This window comes from Oikopleura dioica, chromosome XSR (assembly GCF_907165135.1).
Source record: "Oikopleura dioica chromosome XSR, OKI2018_I68_1.0, whole genome shotgun sequence".
In the NCBI taxonomy this organism is placed as follows: domain Eukaryota; kingdom Metazoa; phylum Chordata; class Appendicularia; order Copelata; family Oikopleuridae; genus Oikopleura; species Oikopleura dioica.
The window spans coordinates 7942180-7962249 of NC_137294.1; the positions used below are offsets into that span (position 1 = coordinate 7942180).

Consider the following 20070-nt stretch of genomic DNA (forward strand, 5'->3'; position numbering starts at 1 on the left):
AATATCAACGAATCCGCGGCGGTTCTGCAAAACGCTACTATAGGATTCAATGCAAAGAAGAACTTCCATGCATGGTGAGTGAATCGTAAATAGCGAACACGTTTTGACCGTGTTCAGCTAATCGTGGGAAATCAACTGTTCCCTGAATTCAATTATAAATTTATTTATCAAGCAAACAATAGAGAGCGATTAAAAGGTTTCGAGTGCGGAAAATCTGTTTTTGACTGAGACAATTTAAACGGGCTGTTTTCGATTCATTGGTTTGATAAATAAAGAGGATAATTGTTCGGGCCATACACGGGTCGAAATAATTTAGTTAGGAATTAAGAAATAACGATAATAACGGAGTGCAATTAATCATTATTAAGAATCAACTACTTATTAGCTAAATCATCTGATAGTTTTGAATGATTAAGGCTGGATAACTGTGAAATAAATCTGAAATAAATACCGTAGTTAAAAAAAAGATGATAATATGCATCTTCACTTTCGCTGACAGAAAACTGACAGCTTTCCGAGCTCCAGTTTTCGACGATTACGATATTACCATAATTTGCATCGTAATTCATGTCTGATTCAAAAGGGCGCACCGGATGACGCGAACCCCTCTGCCTAAGAATTTGCATATTCACTCGGTTTGAAATTTCCGGAAATCGAATTCAACTGTTCATCAATTGAATGGATTGTCGGTAGACGATCGCCTGCTTGTCGACTAGTTACCTGTATTATAATTTTGACGGGGGAAATCAGCGGATAAATATTTTCGAGAGGTTATGCAATCAGTGCGGATTAAGGGCTGAGATCCATTTGAAATCCACGCGATTTCAATCCTTACGCGGACTTATGCGTCATTAATTTTTAGAAAGCGACCTTCTTAATTTATCAAATTCTGAACAAATCATTTAGTCAAACATGAAGTCGAATTTCAATAGATGTCGTGCTTACGCGACGAGACATTCCGTTCAATGTGTCCACTGCTGTTCTGGAAGTGGCTGCGCTTCGACCGTTCCTTACGAAGGCGCCGGCGTCGATTTCGCGGACTTTGCAGCTGACCCGATCGTGGTCTCAGTGCCGTAAAGTCCCACTCACGCTTACCAACTGTTTATAACCAATCGAACACTTTTTGTACTTTTAACCAGCATCACTCAAACTCTGCTAAACCTGAAATGTCAAAATCCTTTTCTGTGACAAATTTAGGGAGAGAAAGTGAATAAACATCTATATTACACGAAAATCACAAAATTTGGAAAAAATCAAGATTTTTGCGATCTTCTTTTTCTTCTCGTTCTTTTTCGGCGGCTTGAAGTTTTGCTCGTCGAAAGTGACGGCAATGTTGTTAATAAGCTTGATGTTTTTATTTTGCGAGGCGAGGTATCCACGGAAATCTTCTGTGAACGCAAGAGGACACTCCTCCTAAATATCATATTGATAATTATTTGTCTCATTGAACATGATAGTCGAAGAAAATTCTTAATCGAACCTAGTAAACCTGTGGTTCAAAAACATGCTCAGCGGACCTCAGGAGGTGCTCGAGCGACCACATTCAACATCTTCTCCTGCCTACTGTCTACCTGTCACTTCATGAGCTGAAGGGGTTTTCTAAGTACCTTGAGCTACCGCTATCAAAAGAAGGCTACGGACAATTAAAACTTCGTCACATTTTTCATGCTATAGCAAATACTGTGTTAAAATTGAATCCCCTAGATTGAATAGAAAATGATTGCTTGTCAATTCCGACTTACAATAATGAGTACGTGCAGGTTAGGAAAACGCTGTATGCCGTTTGCGGAGGAAATGTTCGTTTGACGCAAATCAACGTGCTCGACAAGTGGCATCCCTGGTAAGTCATCGAAGCTGTTGAAGTGGTTCTTGCTTAATAATATAGTGATGTTTAAGCTTTCGAATGAGGGGACATCAAATAAGCGTGACTTACCCAGCGTAAAATGCCCGGCATTTCGGAAACGTTACACTGCTACCGATCGAGTTTAGTGATTGCACTCGATTTGCATTGAGTCGCACAATTGAAGCGTCCTTGAACCTGAATAAGTTTTTACATGTATTTATCATCTTACAACACCGCAAATAGGCTTATCAAGGGCCATCATGTAGAAACATAACATTAGGAGATAGCAGAGAAGTCAGGAAACAATCCTTACAATTTGAGTGACAAAGTGTAATTCGACAAGATCTTGGCCACAGAAAAGTCAATTAAGATGGGCAACGTGGGTGAATTCCGGAGATTACGGATCAGAAAGCCTCAAGAGACATAAATTTCGACCTGGTGTGATAACCCTTTCGCATTTCGCAATTCAAATAATCATTCATTTCGGGCAATTTAAACCCTTCTATATTTTAAGCTGGGATTTTACTTCGCTGCAAATCCTTTGCGCTGAGAAAATCAGGACTTCATCAGAAAGTGTTTAGCTAAATTGCGCCACTTAGGGAAACGAGACTTCCTCTGGCCCTGGGGTCGGCAAGCCACCGATCGCTGGTGGGTGGTGGTGGGTGGGCCACTCATAAAGTTAAATTTCCAATGGTGGTGGTGGGTGGTGGTGGGTTCCCCAAAATGGTGATGGTGGGTGGGTGGTGGGTGGGTCGATGATTTTGAATAAAATTTTTCGGGGCCCGAAAATACAAAATAGATTACTTTTATCTCAAATTCTTTGATTATATTTATTCATGATATAGAAAATAAAGTAACTAAATATTAAATAGTTTTCAAATAATCTATTGCTCGTTTGAAGACTCTTGCACGAAGGATCGCTAAACATCTTTTGTACGTCAGATTCTCTCTTTGATGTCTTTTGAGACTTGATGTCTTACTGAAAGCTCTCTCCAGACAACTTGTTGTTTGAGATGTTCCAAGAATAACCTTAATTATTTTAATATTTAATACCAAAATATCTCTTACATTTATCGCCACTTGACTCAAAACCGGCAAACTGTATATTGCTGGCAACAATATGTTAAAATTATTCGCAGAATTTATTTAAAATTCTCTCTTTTAATAAATCCGTGACTTAAAATCCTCCCCATTCATTCGCTTACCGCCAAGGAGTTTTTAGATCTTGGCCAATAAGAGCGGAGAATTGGCTAGTGAGTAATAAACTTCGCTCAAGCGTCGCTCAAACCTCGCTCGAGCGGCGCTCAAACCTCGCTCCAACGTCGCTCAAACCTATAGATTACGGCCAAAAATCAAGGGTTGCAGAGGTAACAGCCGTCAAAAGCGCCTGCTGAGTCGTTATCACATCCAATTGTTTAGAAGAGTAGCAATTTCTGTTGGCCACCTTGTCTTGGATTGATATTGTCGGAACTTCTCGGCAGTTTTTGACGTGGTTTTCCCAATCACGTCTGTAGTACAAGCATTCTTTTTTTCGGACATTAAAAAACTAAATCTTTTCTTATTGGGGCCCCCAAAAGCGAAAATTAAAAAAATAAACGTACTGGTTTTGGTTTGTTGTGTCCACATTTAGATCTGCCACATTTTAAAAACCTGTGGATTTAGAATCGTCGAAAAATTCCAAAAATCCAGGATGATTCATCTGTCGACAGTACTCAACCACTGGAGGATGCGTGCATTTTGCCCAAACGCCATCATTGTTCCTTATTTTCTCTATGACTTTTGCTTCAACGTCAATTTTTGATTTTTAGGCGCTGACGCCATGTTTAACAAATTCTAGTGCTAATTGATGACAATAACAGTGATTCTGCTAATCTAGAACAATTTATTTTCAAAATGCTCTAATTAGTAAACAACTGTTCAAGAACAAAATTTTGACTTGGGGCTCCCAAAATTTTCGGCCAAAAACCCACCATTTCCCACCATTTTCGAATTTTGAAGAATTGTGATGGTGGGTGGTGGTGGGTGGGAAGCCCACCACCACCCACCCACCACCCACCCACCCACCACTTCCACCATTTTTTGCCGACCCCAGCTCTGGCCACATACATCGAGATTGTTGAAAACGAAATTTTGAGCATGTTATTTTGTGTCTTTCTCTAAGCCATTAAATGAGCGGGTTTAGTATCATGTCAAATGAGCGCATTATCGTATCTCGCTGGCTTTTAATTACCGCGAGATTTCCAAAATAAAACAAATTATATCAAAGATAAAAGAGAAACTAGCCGATATCAAGATGCAATGTGTTGCGATAAAAATGTGCGTACTCGATGATAAACACAACGTGCAGCTTGCCATGCAAATCATCTTCTGTAACTGATCATTTAAAAGTATTCACTTGTTTCCTACTACTCTCTTTTTGCTTCGATGATGCAGTACGAATTAAGTACACTAGGAAAAACTCGATATTATCGCTTCGCACGTTAATACGAAGCTTCCGTTTGGTGAGTGATCCTATCGAAAGAAGTTTACGAAAGTCCGAAATACTTTGGAACTTGACTCTTAGGGCCCTATTATCGTAATTGGAACTTGCAGCGCTGCAAGTTCATGCTTTTGTAAAGTCAATTGACACCCTTTGAATACTTCCTTCGAAGATGGTTCGAAATCCGAATCTTTTAAAAAGAAGCTCTTTCATTGTAATGACGATCCAGAAGACGAAACGTACCTTTGAAGAGCACTTTGCAGAGCGTCGCTTTGATAATTATGCTGAAGCTCTTGATAGGAAAAATTCGCCACAGCGGACTTTTCCCAGTCTTCTTGTCTAGCGATGCCAGAGGAATTTTTAAGGGGGATGTTGGAAGCCTAAATTGAAGATTACAGTTTTTGGAGTGAAGAAAAGACGCTACTTTTTTGTACTCAATCGGCGTTGCACGAACTCGCGGCGATCTGAGACTAGAACCCTGAAGAATCAATAGTTGATCATTGGAGAAGATGAACGTCAGTCGTACCTTGGTGTCAATTCCTTTTAAGTCCGTCCATTTAAGATACTTGTAGCGGGCCGATGGAAGCTGCATCGATCCCGTTAAATCTTCATTTATTCCCACTGGCGACTTTATAAGCACTTTTACGGGTTCGATTTCGAGTATTAGGTCCGTGTCAAGAGGAGAAAATAGAACCCTGTCTTTGTCCGTCTGGACTTTGGAAATATCTGTTTCGTAATTAAATTTTCTTCGACGCGTTCCGGCCATATTTGTTTCTCTTCAATTTTATGAAAAAATTGTAAAATGAACCGATAATTAAATTGAAATCTTCGTTCTGCAAATATCGAATTGTCCTTCAGAATTTTACATTTGCGTCTGAAGAATAGTGGTTGTCAAGGAAACTGCGAGAAACATTTCTTTTGCTTTGACGTCAAGGTAGCGCAAATGAATTTTATTTTCGATATTTCATTTAGAGGATAATTTGCGATTAATTTGCCGTTAATTTCAAGTTCGAGCTGTCTTCTGGAGTACAGTTCATGCGATGGAAGCTCAGTCACCTTAGTGTCTTCAGGTGGCCAACGCTAAATGAAAATAGAATGCCGCGTTAATGACATGACACCATACATTCCTAGCCTGCTCGAGAATTTCCAGAATTCTACGGCATCGGTGAATCGAGTTTTGTCAAACTCAAGTTTCTCGAGAAGCTGGATATTTTTTCAAAGGCTGAAGTAAAACTAGTGTCTCAGATTTTTCACATTCAACCTTTGTGGTTTCAGTTATCCGCAGCTGACAGAGTGTCTCCCAAGTTTCGAAGCAATAACCCTCGATTGCTCATTATCGGGCCTATTACAAAGAAACTACGGATCTTATCATCTAACTTGAGAAACCCTTATCGTGCGTGAGAGGAAGGAGTCCATGTTGAGCAATTTCGCTCCCGTCTCCGGATTTTCAGAAACAAAAAAGAACAAGGTGGAGCTCGCGCTGGAAATTCTTAATCCTCGAGTTTCTCGCGCTGGAGTTTATTGACCCAGTAAATAAAGATATAAATAAATAGAGACCGTTGACTTTCTTGTTATATTTAGACTCCTTCTATATTGAACCTACTAACACTTCACGAGTAAGTCGTAGGAGAATCAACGTCGAGGATTTCGTGCTTATCTAATCGACACTCACTCTTAACTTTCTTTTCGCCTAGAAAGGGATTAACTCACTCCGAGGATCTCGCTATCTCGCAAGAACGTGTTGAACGAGCTTCTACAGTAAAAACAGTAATAAAACAAAAAAACGGTTAGAGAGCCTAAATAAATCCACTAAAAATAATTTCAGACCTAAATTTTTAATCTCCTTTATATTCGCTTTAATATATACTTCACGTTTGCTTTGAAAGCATCTTTCTACATTGGAAGCGTAAGATATAATGAAATTTACAAGATAAAGCGAGCCCATATCGCATAAGATACCTAGGTTATCCTTCCAGGCCACTGGAATAAAACGATTACAGTCAAATTGGATGCCATTTGGAAAACATGTTAGAACATAAGCCTGTATAATAAAAATTCATTAATTCAACTTCATTAATTGAGTTGCGAGAGTCATTTCCATATTGAAGCTGAAAAATAAATTTATTTGCTCAAGGCACACTCAAGAAAAACATTCAAAAAGGGTTTTCTAGATTTTCATGGGTATTATCACCATTGTCGCCGACAGTTTTATGCCTGAGGAATAAACTCAGTATTGCCAAAGTTAAAATTACTCCAATCATGCTGCAGAGTATAATCAATATGTTGAGTCTTCTTTCGTCTGGCATTGTGTCCCTTGTAACGGTGCCTCCAGATTCTGTTGTTGGGGCATTATTTGTTTGGCTAGTTCGATCGTAAGAAAGCGTTGTGGCTATGTAATCAGTCGATAGTTTAGTGTATAGACTTTGCTGCGAATTGCTTGTCGATTCTTCCATCCGCTGTGTTGAGTCTTAACATTCGTATTTTTCGAGAAAACACAATTCGTCTAGTTACAATCATAATTGGCTTCGCTTGTGAATGCAATACCATTCGTCGTAATTTCTGGCTTTTGGATGATATCACAACTAGTTCTCTCTTCCTGTAGCACCATGCAGACGATAATCTCATAATAACTCTCACCGTCGTGATCAATGCGATCACAGCGAGTTTCTTTCCAATAACTTTCATGTGAGTAGTCGTTGTAGTCGTTATAACTGTAATCGATTCTGTATATGTTCACAAAGACTGCCGGAAAATCATCCTTAGACAGAGAAAACACGTTCCTGAGTTCTGCGCAATTTTTATCCGGAGAATTCGTAGCCTCGTCATGGAAGTGTGCTTCAACTTGGCAACTTTGATGAACGCCGTCAAAGAAGGGCTCCCAGAAGTAGCTCCCATTAGAAGATATGTCTGTGGGATAAGAATCGGCCACGTTAAGTGTACTCTCTCTTGTAATCTTAATCCCTCTTCCTTTGAACCCCGAGTAACAGTTTCACCTTCGTCGTGTTGAACGCGCCTTGAGAATATGGACCTAACCAGTCTCCAATTAGCTCTTCTTGCTCCTTGCTTGTATAAACTGACCGAGCGTTCTGAAATATTTGAAAACCGACTCGCTTTTCCTCCAAAGAGACTGATTTTTAAACGCTTGACTGGGCTGTAGCCACTTGAGAAACATAAGTCGCCATACTCATCGAACGTGAGCTTCTTATCACCAAAAGAATCGCCGGAAAAGAAGAACAGATCTGATTCGAACACTTCCCCGTCTGGCGGCAACCAATTTATACGCTAAATTTTACTAATTTTTACTACGTCAAGGACGTTTTTAACAAAAAATGATATTTCACCCAAAAAGCAAATGATACCTCATCAGCGATCTCGGCACTAATTCCAAGGCATTCCTCTAAGATAACAACTATTTTCAGAATATGCATGGCGTAAATGAATTCGGCGAAGTTTTTTCACAGAGTTTGAACAACGTCAAAATTCTTCCGATACTTGAAAGTATAACACCCGCCTTAATCTTGTTGACAAACCCAAGGAACCACGAAAAATTTCCGCATATTTGTACATTAAAAAAATAACCAGTATCGAGAGAAATTTCAATAAACTTTACACTATAAAGTCAAAGTATAAGTTTTATAATAGAAGGGACTACTATTTATCGTCTTATAATTTTGTATTTATTGCCAGAGAATATTGAGAGTAGGGAAAGTTAGAGTAAGAAGAGTATTTAAGAGTATGATGCCCTTAAATTTGATAATATCAATTGTTACAGAGAATGTGTTTGTCAAACAGTTTGACAGATTGTAACCGCTGAAGTGTGATTTGTGACTTATTCGTGGACTCTGATCATATCTTCGTCACAGAAGCTTGTTCGGCAGTGAGGACACTGTGCCTCCGTCTCGTGCCATCCATCCCAGCCTGGGCTCGGCAAACTGAGCTGTGTAAAAACCTGTCACAGGTCCTGTTTCCTGTTTTTGGGGAACCTGTCTGAGTACCTGTGTAAAATCGGGTAATAATTTGGGCCTGTCCTGTGTACCTGTGTAAAATTGGGGGATAAATTTTTCTTTTGCTGTCCCTGTTCCTGTTTCTGTCTTAAACAGGCCTGTGTTTCCCGCTCAGGTCCTGACCATAGACAGGTTCCTGTGTAACCAGGTCAGGAACTGCATAAGTCAGGGAAAATGTATAAAGAAATCAATAGCGAAAGACGTGAAAAAGAGTACAACAATCAAAATAACCGATAAATGCGCGTCTTTTTGTTTCTTTGTAATATTTTTTCTCAGAAATTTCCTGTTTTTTGTCCTGTATCAGGGCCTGTTTTCTGTTTTCTGACCCGCTCAGACCTGTTCAGGCAGGCCTTGACCTGTGTAACCTGTTTGATAAGCTGTGTGAAAAAACCTGTCTGAGTACCTGTCTAAAATCAGGATATTTTTGCTTCCTGACCTGTGTACCTGTGTAAAATATGGGACAGAATTTTTTTTTTCCTGTTCCTGTGTCTGTTCCTGACACAGTTTGCCGAGCCCAGATCCCAGGAGTCATCGTAACCTACGGCTTCTTCGAGAATCTGCTTCAAGCAGCCCCAACAGCTTACATGTCCGCAGTGCCTAAGAAGCCATTTACGGCTTTCGTAATCATCGCTGTATTTCTCAAAGCAAACTTGGCAAGTTGCTGCGCCTAAAACAATTTATTTTTTCTTATTGTTGTGAAAATTTTACCTGAGTTTTCTTCCTCTTCTTCTTTCTCATCGTCCTTCTTTGTGATTTCATGATACTCGTAGGACAGTTGCTTGTATCGCTTGGAGACGATGTCCATCTCTCGATCTTTCTCTTCGAGCTTTTTCTCCATGGCTTCCTGGACTTCTCTTTTCTTTCCGAGTTTCCTGTCGATTTCCTCAATTTCCTTCAAAGTCCTCTCGATACTCACTTTTTTAAGGCGCTGGAGATTCTCCATCTGGGCATTGCTCTTTTTTACTTCTTCACATTCACGCTTTGTTCGTTTCTTTTCTCGCTCGATATCTTCATGCAGCTTCGCGATGACATCAAGTTTCTTTTTCCGGGCTTAAATTTTAATAGATATTAGATTATGATAGATCACTACCTTTATCATTGTCTGTGAGCCACTTAGAAGCTTGCTCACAGCAAGATCCAAGGTAGAATTCGTGGAAGGATATTTTGTCGGAATTGCAGCTTCCGTCCGTAGAGAACGCTGGGCATTTGAACACAGCATCGGATTTGTCGAATGTTTTTCCTTGAAGAGCAGCATCGCCATGTTTCTTTTTCGCGCAGATTTGGCAAAGTCTCTCCTTGTTGATTTCGATCGTCTCTGCAGGAACTCTGGAGTTATTTTGTAAGAATATAATGTTTTTTTTAATCTTACCCATCGCATTCTGTGCCTTCGCATTTTCCAAATTTTCCGATAGATGTTACTGAATCGGGATGGACAGCTTCGAAGTCGTCTGGCCTTTGAATTTTGATCTTCTTTGGTGTTGATGAAGGTGTCGCAGTGCCGAAAGTATCCTCAAAAGATCGAGATCTGAGTTTCATTGTGATGTGTGCTGATTTGGAATAGGATTTGCCGATCTGAAGGCGTGTTTATGTATGGCCAGTGCAGCATTGCCCAGCATGGGTTCTATCAAAAGAGGGCGCCAGGCACATAGACTCTTGGAAGGTTGGACTCCAACCGCGCTAGTCTGTCTTGCAGATGGATTGATGATTATCTTTTTACCAAATGGTTCTCAAAAAGATCGTTGCTTTTTCAACCAAATGGTTATCTGTGAATGAAACCATTTCATTCCCAGAAGAAAAAATCCCTCTTCTTTGTATATTCAGAAAGACAATCTCGAACTTGATAGAAATTTGTATTTGTATAAACAGATCGCTATTAACATATTTATAAGTATAATACAAGATACAGGATGCGCGGATTTCATACATAAGGTTTTAAATGACTGTGTTTTGATGAACTTCGCGAGTCTAAAAATGGAGAACTGGGCAAAACGGTGGTAGCAGCGTTCGAATTTTTTAGCTTTTGAATTTTGCAATCAAAGTTTCGCGATGAAGGGTCGTTTTTCATTGATTTTGGCTGGCGAAAACGCTTGTACGGTTTCATCATCCGTTGAAAGTGACGTCGTAAACGGCGTTTTATTCGAACTAATAAGTGAACGAAGTTGTAGAGACTAAAAATGAAATCATGGAGGATTTTATTTAAAGATTTAAGGTCGGCAAGTATACAAGGAAAATTAAATCTTCATTAAACGTTTATTTAAAGTGCACCGTACTGTTCCTTGGTAATCACTTGTAGAAAACAATTTAGACCGAGAGACAAACCTAAGACCGAGAATCAGGCTCATAGATCCTCCCATATCGGAGAGCAATTCTGAGAGCTTGTAATCGGCTTCTTCTGTTCTGAGGATCCAATTCGGCTCATCGTTCAAACTGATCACAGTTGAGATCAGATCAATATCTTTGGTGAGATTCACTGTTTCTCGGACGAAGTTCAAGTGCTCCGAGTTCAACTCCACATGCTATGATAAAATGCAAAAGTGAAATTTTTCTGAACCTACATTCACATTTCCCTTTTCTATTGTTGTATATTGACATTTCGGATGACAGCGGATCGCTTTCAGCTCAGCTCTATGTTCTGTGTTCGTTTGCAGTGGCGCAATGCATGTGGCGTGCTGGAAAAATGAACAAGGGTCCGTGTCATTCATTTTGTCCTTCAATTCATCGCTCAAGTATCCTGGGTAACACTGGCATTTTCTCTTAAATTGAAGGTTTAAATTTGCCTCGGCCATTCAATATTGGAGTCAAGGAAGAGAATTTCGATTCAATCTCACCTTGTAGCCCTCAATTATCTTCTCATATTCGCAGGTGTTCCGTTTATAGTTTTCATCGAGGATACATTTCTTATAAGGGTGGCCCAAGTGCGTAATTTCGACATTTTGAAGAGTTGCGATAGTCGTTAGAGTAGGAATAAGCGGAAACGAAGCCTTTTCTTCTTGAAACATTGAACTCCGTTCCATAAAATAGACAGTCAATCCATTCATGTAACCATTCCAGCTACGAGTAAAGATTGATGAGAACGAAATACGGATTTAATCAATTGAGCCGTCTTTCAATAAATATTCCATGCACCTACCCGTATGTCGAGTCGCTTTTGTTGTACGCAATCGTAAAGCCGAGCTGCCTTAGTTTGCGGGTTTCATCTTTGACCCTTGGAACTGGGTCTTCTCCCCTCGCCTCGTTTATTTCACTCTGAGTTTTAACATAAAACTCTAAACAATATCCTAGAAAACAGAAGCAATTATAAGGAGATTTATTTAATCTAGCTAAACCTTTAGAAGTCTTCACAAGGCGCCAACTTTTTCGACAATCGTACGTTTCTATCCTGCAGATAACCATTTTATACGTCGGCCTAGAGTGTTTTTTTAATGTATCTTCTATTACTACACTGTCGAGCGATAAATATTTTATTTGAAGAAGACGTGCTTCCAATGTTATTTTCATGACTATGGACTTGTCAGTGAGAGGAGACATTAACCGTCTTGCGATTAGTCTCAGCCAAACAAGTCGCGATTCTTTACTTCTTGAGAAATCTTACTGATACAGTAGCAACAAACCTAGTTTTTTTGAAAAAATCCTCCAAGTTCACATCAACGTCTTTCCAATATTCACTGGATGAGTTTTTTAACAGGTCTTCGCTCATGTCTTAATCAATTTAGTTTATATGAATAAATTAAATCGGGCTTGATTTAGGTGGAAATCGATGTGCAACCACTTCGATCATTTTTGTCTTATCCGTTCGCTCTCACCTAGTCCGTATAAATTATGAATCCGCTTGGCATCGACTTTTGGATAATTCAAACGCAATCGTTCTTTTTGGTAGATTCTTATTCCTTCATTCTTTCGAAATTTAATTCTATCTTTATATCAACATACATATCTTGGGTTAGGGTTAATCTTAGAGTCAAAAAGAAGACAAGAACCTTTTCCTTTAGAATGCATTGAATTGTGACAGACGCGTATTTTCGGAAAGAAAGCAGGTGTCTTTTCATCCTCCTTTGTTATCATATGGGATCGATAAACGAAGTACTTGTTCAAATTCGTGAATATCATTCGACTATAAGAGACTCTTTTTTTGAGACAGCATTCCAGCATTACTTGTACAGACGTTTAAGCCTTTCCTGGTAAATAAAACTCCACCACACCAAAAGATAAGCCACATAATTTGATTCGAGTTCGGTTTCGAGTTTCTGAAGATTTTGTGATGATGCATCTTTCAACGATAAAAAGTTTACCGGAGCCACATTTTGAAAGATTTTTTCTCTGCTGCGTTTTCCTTAAGATTATTGAACATAAAAAGGAATTTTTTAATCAGATAACTTAATTCAATGAATTGAAAATTAATATACCTGTTCTTCAGCTGTCATTCGATTCGACGATCTCGAATCAGGCCGAGGACAGATCAGCCGACTGCAGTAATGATCTCAATAAATATAAATATCTCCCGAGCAAATTCATTTTTATAGTGACATAGAATATGATATTCTGAATGTCCATTGTATGTCGATTTTTGATCGTTTCTTGGAGAAGTCTGCTGATTTTGATCCTTTTTGAGTGGGGTCGATGTCCGACTACTCGTTGTTGTTCGCGTTTCAAAACAGAATTTTCAATTTAATCACAACTATAAAAATGGACTTTGGGGAGTTTCAGATTGAAAAATTCCTTCAAAAGTATTCGTTTCAAAACTTTCTGGAGATTGGAGATACTTTGAGGGTTGTGATTTTTCTGTTCTCAGCAAGTAAGTAGTTTTTATCAAAAGCCTTCCTTGTTATTTATTTTACTTCTGGCGGGCGTGTTCTCTGTTGGGAAAAATTGGGGAATGCGCGACCTTCCAGTTTCGGGTTTATCTTTCTTCGCTTGATTCTTAATCATTCTGACTTTGCTTCGGACGACCGCTTCGTCAAAAAACTGCAGCGATAGATTAGCGCTTTTCTCGTCCACAAGCATACTTTCTTGCTAAATATCACATAAATCGTAGTTTAGGCTCCATGCTTCCCATCAAAAGCATGCAACAAATGTCAGAGTTCAATTATATTCGAGGACGATTTCTCTCGATGACTAGTCCTGGCTGCAGATGAGAACGGATTGTGTTTTCGTTAATAATTCTGTGCGATTGCTCTTTGCATAATATCGTTTTATCTGACGGGTGGTTTTTGAGAATTCTCTCTACCACCATCAATGGTTCATAAGGAGGCGCCGCCGACTTAGCTAAATTGACCAGAAACATAGCTATAAACTATTATTTAAATAAATTATTCTCCCAGATAATAGTAGCTAAGTCATCACTCAACAGAAACAAATCCTTAAAAGGATCCTATGATTTAAACATTCGATGCACGATTAGCTTTACTTTACAATTAAACGGCTTGATTTAAACCTTAGGAATGGATGACTTCATTTCAAGTATCACTCAATGATCGTTGGATATCCTGAAGATGACGGAAGACTAGACTGCAAAAACATTTCCGTGATGGCTGGGCTTTTTCAAAGTTATCTCTGTCTATTAGCTAAAAAATCATTGAGATCGATTAAGGAGATTGAAATCATGAATCAGGATTTCTCTCCAGAAATTTTATGAAGGGGAGGGAGTCGCCATTCTTCTGCATGCAGACTAGTTTTTAAGGTTTCCCTCAGAAGACAAAATCAGTTATGATGTCTACCCGTGTTATGGGCAATACGGTTATGAACAACGACGATAAACAAAAACGAAGATTGATGCTGAGACGACGCTATTTATTTAGAGTGTACTGATACAGCAGGCAACTATATTTTTTCGTAGGGTCGAGAAGCTCTTTTTCTTCGTCATAAGCGGCGTAATATATTTTTGTATTGCTGCGTTTCGCCCGTTACTTTATTTTCCGTTTTGGAATCGTATTTTTTTGTGTTGGATGTCTTCAACACATTTCTTGTATATTTAGGCAAGTTTTAAATTAATCGAAAAATGCTTTCTATCTGGGAATATTAACAGAATGGGAAAAGTATCTTTATGTGTAGTTGGTGTTTCGAAGCTATTTACAAGTTTATTTTATCATATTACCTGGCTTCCGGCTGTGATTCCATATTTTAAATATTCAAATATTTCTATCATTTTATAATAATAGAAAATATAATCACAACCAGAAGAAAATTTCACTTTTCTGATAAACTTTCTCTCGCACATTTAAAATTAAGCGAGCGAAAATGGAATGCGATTTTATACGACTTTTGTCGCGAGAGTGCACTTAGGACGATAGAGCGTTGTCGTAGCATTGCTTGCCATTATACTGCACGTAGCAAGTTTGTGTCGCCGTGCACCCCCCGTTTTGGTACATACACTGATCTTCTTTCCAGTAATCGACCTGAAGTACTGTTAAATAGGATTGATCAGTATGAGCTTGCACCTGGCAGATATCGTATCCGACGTCTGGTACAACCGATGCGAGTCCTGTAAAGTCAGCAACTGAGAAAACATTCTCCTCGGACGGGAGTGAGGCGATTGAAGACAACGAGGACCCATTCACATTTTCACCAATACCTACCGCGACAACCCGATAAGCCTTGTCTAAAAATGGGTTAACGAAATGTTCACAATATTGGTCGGGAAATTATTATTGCGGAATGAAAAATATATTTACTATGAACATATTGAAGATCTTCGTAGAAATCGAGAGTGTTGAGATTGTCAGTCAGGACGACGAGAACAGATGGAATTTGGTCGTTCTTTCTCCACCCGTTAACAGCATTGAATCCCTCGTCGTGAATGGTCTTAAAGGCGCTGCCGATATTTGCACCATTGTCGGCAGGTTGCAAGATTCCTTGTTCGAGCGCGCTTCTCAACGTAGCAGAGTCAAAACTGGCAGAGTCAGATAGAGAAAACACCCTAGAACGAATTAAAATATTGAATAACGAAACGATCATACTGTGAGGCGCTATTAGCGTATTGGTAAACGCAAAATTGAAGATCTTCGCTTCCGAAATTTCCAATGTAACTGTGAGTATCGCGGACGAAGTTTCGCATCATTCGGATGCTCTTGTTATCTGTCGCGTTGTTAACTGGAAGCAAGAAGCATACGTCGACATAATTATCTTTGCACTGTTTCTCGTCGCAATCTTGAATTCTCGTTTAATACTCTTTCATGATTATTATTGATATTATTTATTTGCAAACAAAAATAACCTTGCGTATTGCAATATTCGACATCTTCAGCGAAGCCTTCACATCCGGGGGCATTCATGTCGCCAGTAGGATTTCTATATCGATTGCGCTGTCCACCACCGCAGGTCTCAGAACATTTATCCCATTCAGTCCACTCGGTCCACTCACATGTTGGCCCTTCTGTCGTCGTAGGTGCCTCCGTGGTCGTAGGTGCTGGCGGAAACTCAGTTACGAAACCGATGTCAAGCGAGGTTGTTTCTGCTTCACCGTCTGACGGACTCGTCACTGCCGGTGTCGTTGTTGTTGTCGTTGTGGCTGATGTTGTTGTCAATGAAACAGGCGTCGTTGTGTTCGTCGGTGGCGACTTGATTATTTAATTTAGGAAGCTTATTTCTTGTAAGCTAGATTTTACCTCTGTCGATGTCTTCCAAAAAGCCATGCCCTTGCAACCAGCGTATTCTTTACCATTGCAGTAGTTCCAAGTGCAACAACAACGGCAGACGGAGTTTTCTGGGTGCGTAAAAGGTTGACATTGTGTGTCCTTCCAAGCGGCTCGGGGATTCTGTATGTGATTGTTAACACAAGCATGCCTAAATCATTTATATTGATTGAAGAAATTGAAAATTTACTCACTTTTGTTTGCACCGCTGGGTGATTGACATGAATTTCCCACCTGGGCCCCAGGTTCTGATTTCTTGCTGACAGGAATTCTCATTTTCGTTGCACCTAGAAAAGTTTTCATTTTTTTATCGAGAGATTTCCCCGGGCAATTCAAAATATTGCCATGTGCAGTTACGTCGCATTGGCCGCTCCGTTTTTATCAAATACGATAAGTCTCGAAACGTGAAAAGTAATTTACTACAGTAGCTTCCGAAAATTTTTCTAGCTTTAAGATTTTCCGTCTTCATCGCTGTTTGTTTTCCGAACATGGCGTTTACTTACTCTCTTGGTTTTCTTTGTGCCTTGCATTCATCCATGTTTTTTGCATTGTCGCATTCATAGCATATCAGCGCGTCTAAAAATCGTAATTTAATTTCCAAAGAAATACAAATCTTCAATATTGTTTGTCAGTGATTGTCTATCACGTTACAAATTTCTGTTTCCTGACAGTTCCGATTGCGAAAGGCTCGATCTCAATGGCTGCGGCTAATTACAACCGCTAGATTTGCTTATTTTTACAACAATTATTCAGCTTATCAGAAGAGAAAATTGCTACTGATGGTCGTGTCTCTAAATATTTTCCGACTTTTGTCGACTTTGAAAAAGGCGAGTCTTAGCGTCGAATTGTTTATCAGTGCTCTTGAATCTGAGTCCCGATTATCTAATAGTTAAGCCCTAATTCAGATTGTCGCAATTGCCCTTTTAGAGTTTCTTCGAAAAGGAAAAGCCTTCTTCTTCTGATTAATTCGATAAATATATCTACCAATTTATGATAAGAAGTGCGCCTAGCCCAAGTCTTCTACATAAATTTCAACATGTCAGTTTTTTGATTTCTCATTTCACGCTCTTGGGATTGACTATCTCAGAAAGCCGAATTGTCAAGTCAAGGGCATGTTAGTTGAACACTTTCGAATGAGTAACTCATCAACTGTTAATTAAAAGAATTAGATAAATTAAAATAAAAGAATCAAAGGGCTTAGAGTGGAAACTCCGAAAAGGGAATTTCGTTTAGTTTAAAATTTGAAATTCCATTTGCACAATATCTGTCACGATAAGAAATTCTATTCGCATTTCATTTCAAGCGCTGGTTGATCCGTACGTGGATCGAGAAAAGGGGCCTTTTATTTTTGAATATTTCTAGGATTGTTCAGTTCCTTATGTTGATTAAATGAGTCGATAAGCGATGATTTCAAGAAAACATAATTATGGAGTTGCTGGAACGAGCTTTTGGCGAATGCTCTTTAATCGCACCGAGTGAGCCGATCCCTGGACTAGTGACTAAAATTAAAAGCTCGTGAAAAGGGTTTTCCGTCGTCTAGAGGAGTTATCCTCTGTGGAAAGCTCCACTTAGCTCATTTCATAAAAGGAGGCCGTTATTAGCCGGACCGCCACTTAGTGGCAATGCTTTTCGTCTCTAGTTCCAGACCAAATTGCCAATGCTATTTTCTATGGCCTATTCAGATGATTCACATGCTCTTTGCAAATAAAAATGAATTTCAAATATATTTTACTTACGTGTTATGCCGACGAGAGCGAGTGATAGAATCTTCATCTCTATGCCGCAATCAGCAGAACAGGCGAAAAATGTAAAAAAGTAAAGCTCTTGAAATCCAATCAAATAAATTGACAGATATTCCTTCGGTACTTCTTTTTCCGCGATTCCGTTTGCGACGTAGATATAGACGATTAAGCTGTGCTTTGATCCTTTTAGCTCTTCTTCTTTTTTCTCCAATTCTGTTGTTCGAAAGGTGTATTCCTTTGCGAGAAAAAAAACTAAAAATGAAGTAGAAGTACTCTCTGAATGGACTGTGAAATTTCTGTTGGCTTATTTCTCCCGTTGATGATTTTAGGGAGCGCGCGGAGCAGTGCGCGGCGCAGCGCCCCGCCGTGGTCTCTCCCTCTCTCTAGCGGCCTCCGACATCATTATTCTGGAGAAAGAAATCACTCTTCACACTAAGAGTGAGACGAAAGCTCTTTAGTTACTGACATGAAAGCCTCTACAGTTGGTGGTAACTCCTCGAGATTCAGCGTCTTTGTATTCTTGAATTATCAACATTTGAAAAAATTCGAAGAATCTGGGTTTTTAGCGCTTCATATTTGTGTGCATATCAGGAATTCAAAATCGTGACAGAAAATCAGATTACGGAAACAAACGTGTTCACTCTAAGATGGGGAATTTTGAATTTGAAATCGTACGTAAAACTCCGTTCAATTCGTAAAAACTAGAAATGATGAGTCCTCCTGTGATGATTAAAGAAACCTAATAGCTCAAAAAAATGAAACAAAATCTAATATGCTTGAAAATCCTTGCAAGAGGCCTTGAAAAAAGCACGTTCCTTCCGATTTTGATTTGAATCAAGTATGATGAATTACGTCTTGAAAATATATTCGCCCTTTGATTCAATCGAGAATCATCTTTGGAGAGAACAAATTTTACGTAGAGAAGGGCTCTCATTCGAGCCTATGATTCGAGCCATCCAGTATCTCTAGAATCTGGACTAGTGGTTAGGGTTAGAGACTGAAAACTCTTGACGGGGGGTCCGGCGTAGCCCCCTGGATTAGGCCTTGGGGTTAGAGACAGCTCGAATGATAAGTTATCATTGATAACCCCCTACTACCCAAATTTTATGATCAAAAAAGTGGAATGCTAGGATGATCCACGTAACGTGCTTCAAGTAAGTGCTTCAATTTTTTAATTTGCGTATTCAAAAGTGACCGGCCCAGGATACCTCTTTCGTCTCACTTTTGCACGGTGCTTTCTTGAAAAAACATCCGTAATATTTAAACTGAGAATATGTCAATTTCTATTTCGGGGTACTTAAAATATCTACCATGATAAATGACTCACTTTAGTTGCTGCGATTTGATAAGAAACGGCCTTGCTAATTCATGGCTGTAGAAGAAGATCGTGAATGCGTGGATATGGTGTGCGATAAAGTCAAGATTCTTGTGGTTGGCCTCTCCTGCTGCTCGAGGAGCTGGTTTAATTAGAAATTTCATCATCGCGCTTGCTCATTCGAATGAAAATACGCCTTGCTATACCAGAAAGGGAACACCTGCCACCAGTCCGGAATGTTTCCTTGCCACATGATTTATATCAAAAATCTACAAAAGCTAAGCGACCTTCTGCGAAGAATCGTGCGCTCTAAGAACACCAGTTTCTAGAACACCGATTGTTTTGATCTCACAATTCACTCTCAAGCAACCTCAACTTCTACCTACAACCCGTAAAAAGAAGACAAAAGACAAGAGAAGAGTAGAGTCGATTGATAAAGTTGTCAAAGACGGTCTACTCTTCTCGTATGTTGTATTGAAATTGATTTTATTCAGGTAAGCTGGCTGTTTGCCGCTCCGTTTCGGAGAATATGTGCGCTGTCCAACTGGTTCCCAGTTTGTGTCATGAATGCTTCCATACTTGGAATGAAATCATCTTCGATTCGCGTCGAACTAAACGTAACTTCAAGAAAGTATTACACTTTTACTAAGCTTACCTTTTTCCTGACATGTTCGGACTGTCAAGGTCATTTTCAGACTGACGCTGAAAAGTCAAAATATCCTTTTGAAAACAGATCCTCAACAACATTCTAGAAAATCTCCGAACTTATCACATGATCTGTTTTTATTTTACCTAAGCGGGGCTCGATCGAAGCTCTAGAAAATGCAAGTTCAAAATTGGAAAAGTAGCTGAATCAAGTTGAAGAACCCACCAAGCTGGCGAATTATCTCTTCACATATTCCGACGGGAGTAAATAGAATTTTAGAAATCAGCGAAATGGTAAATTGCCTGGTCAAGACTACCTTCCAATGCCCTTTAAAGTACTGTCAAGATCAATTGACAAAAAAATTTAATCCGTGCTCGTCGGAAAGATATCTCGTAAAATACAACATTCGCCGA

At 39.3% G+C, this 20070-nt stretch overlaps 2 protein-coding genes across 2 annotated transcripts; both read right to left on the reverse strand.

Moving 5' to 3' along the window:
* Positions 1-1198: 1198 nt before the first annotated feature.
* Positions 1199-4973, reverse strand: LOC145707821 (uncharacterized). Its single transcript, XM_081785400.1, has 6 exons — positions 4849-4973; positions 4747-4800; positions 4566-4702; positions 1934-2038; positions 1743-1872; positions 1199-1413 (listed from the first exon to the last, which is right to left on the reverse strand). The coding sequence occupies exons 1-6, from the start codon at positions 4912-4914 to the stop codon at positions 1219-1221; spliced, it is 687 nt and encodes a 228-aa protein (XP_081641526.1). The 5' UTR covers positions 4915-4973; the 3' UTR covers positions 1199-1218.
* Positions 4974-14110: 9137 nt separating this feature from the next.
* LOC145707141 (uncharacterized) lies at positions 14111-17992 on the reverse strand. The gene is made up of 9 exons (XM_081784628.1): positions 17691-17992; positions 16458-16530; positions 16149-16241; positions 15928-16105; positions 15537-15879; positions 15280-15469; positions 14995-15239; positions 14761-14921; positions 14111-14718 (listed from the first exon to the last, which is right to left on the reverse strand). The coding sequence occupies exons 1-9, from the start codon at positions 17725-17727 to the stop codon at positions 14602-14604; spliced, it is 1437 nt and encodes a 478-aa protein (XP_081640754.1). The 5' UTR covers positions 17728-17992; the 3' UTR covers positions 14111-14601.
* Positions 17993-20070: the final 2078 nt, after the last annotated feature.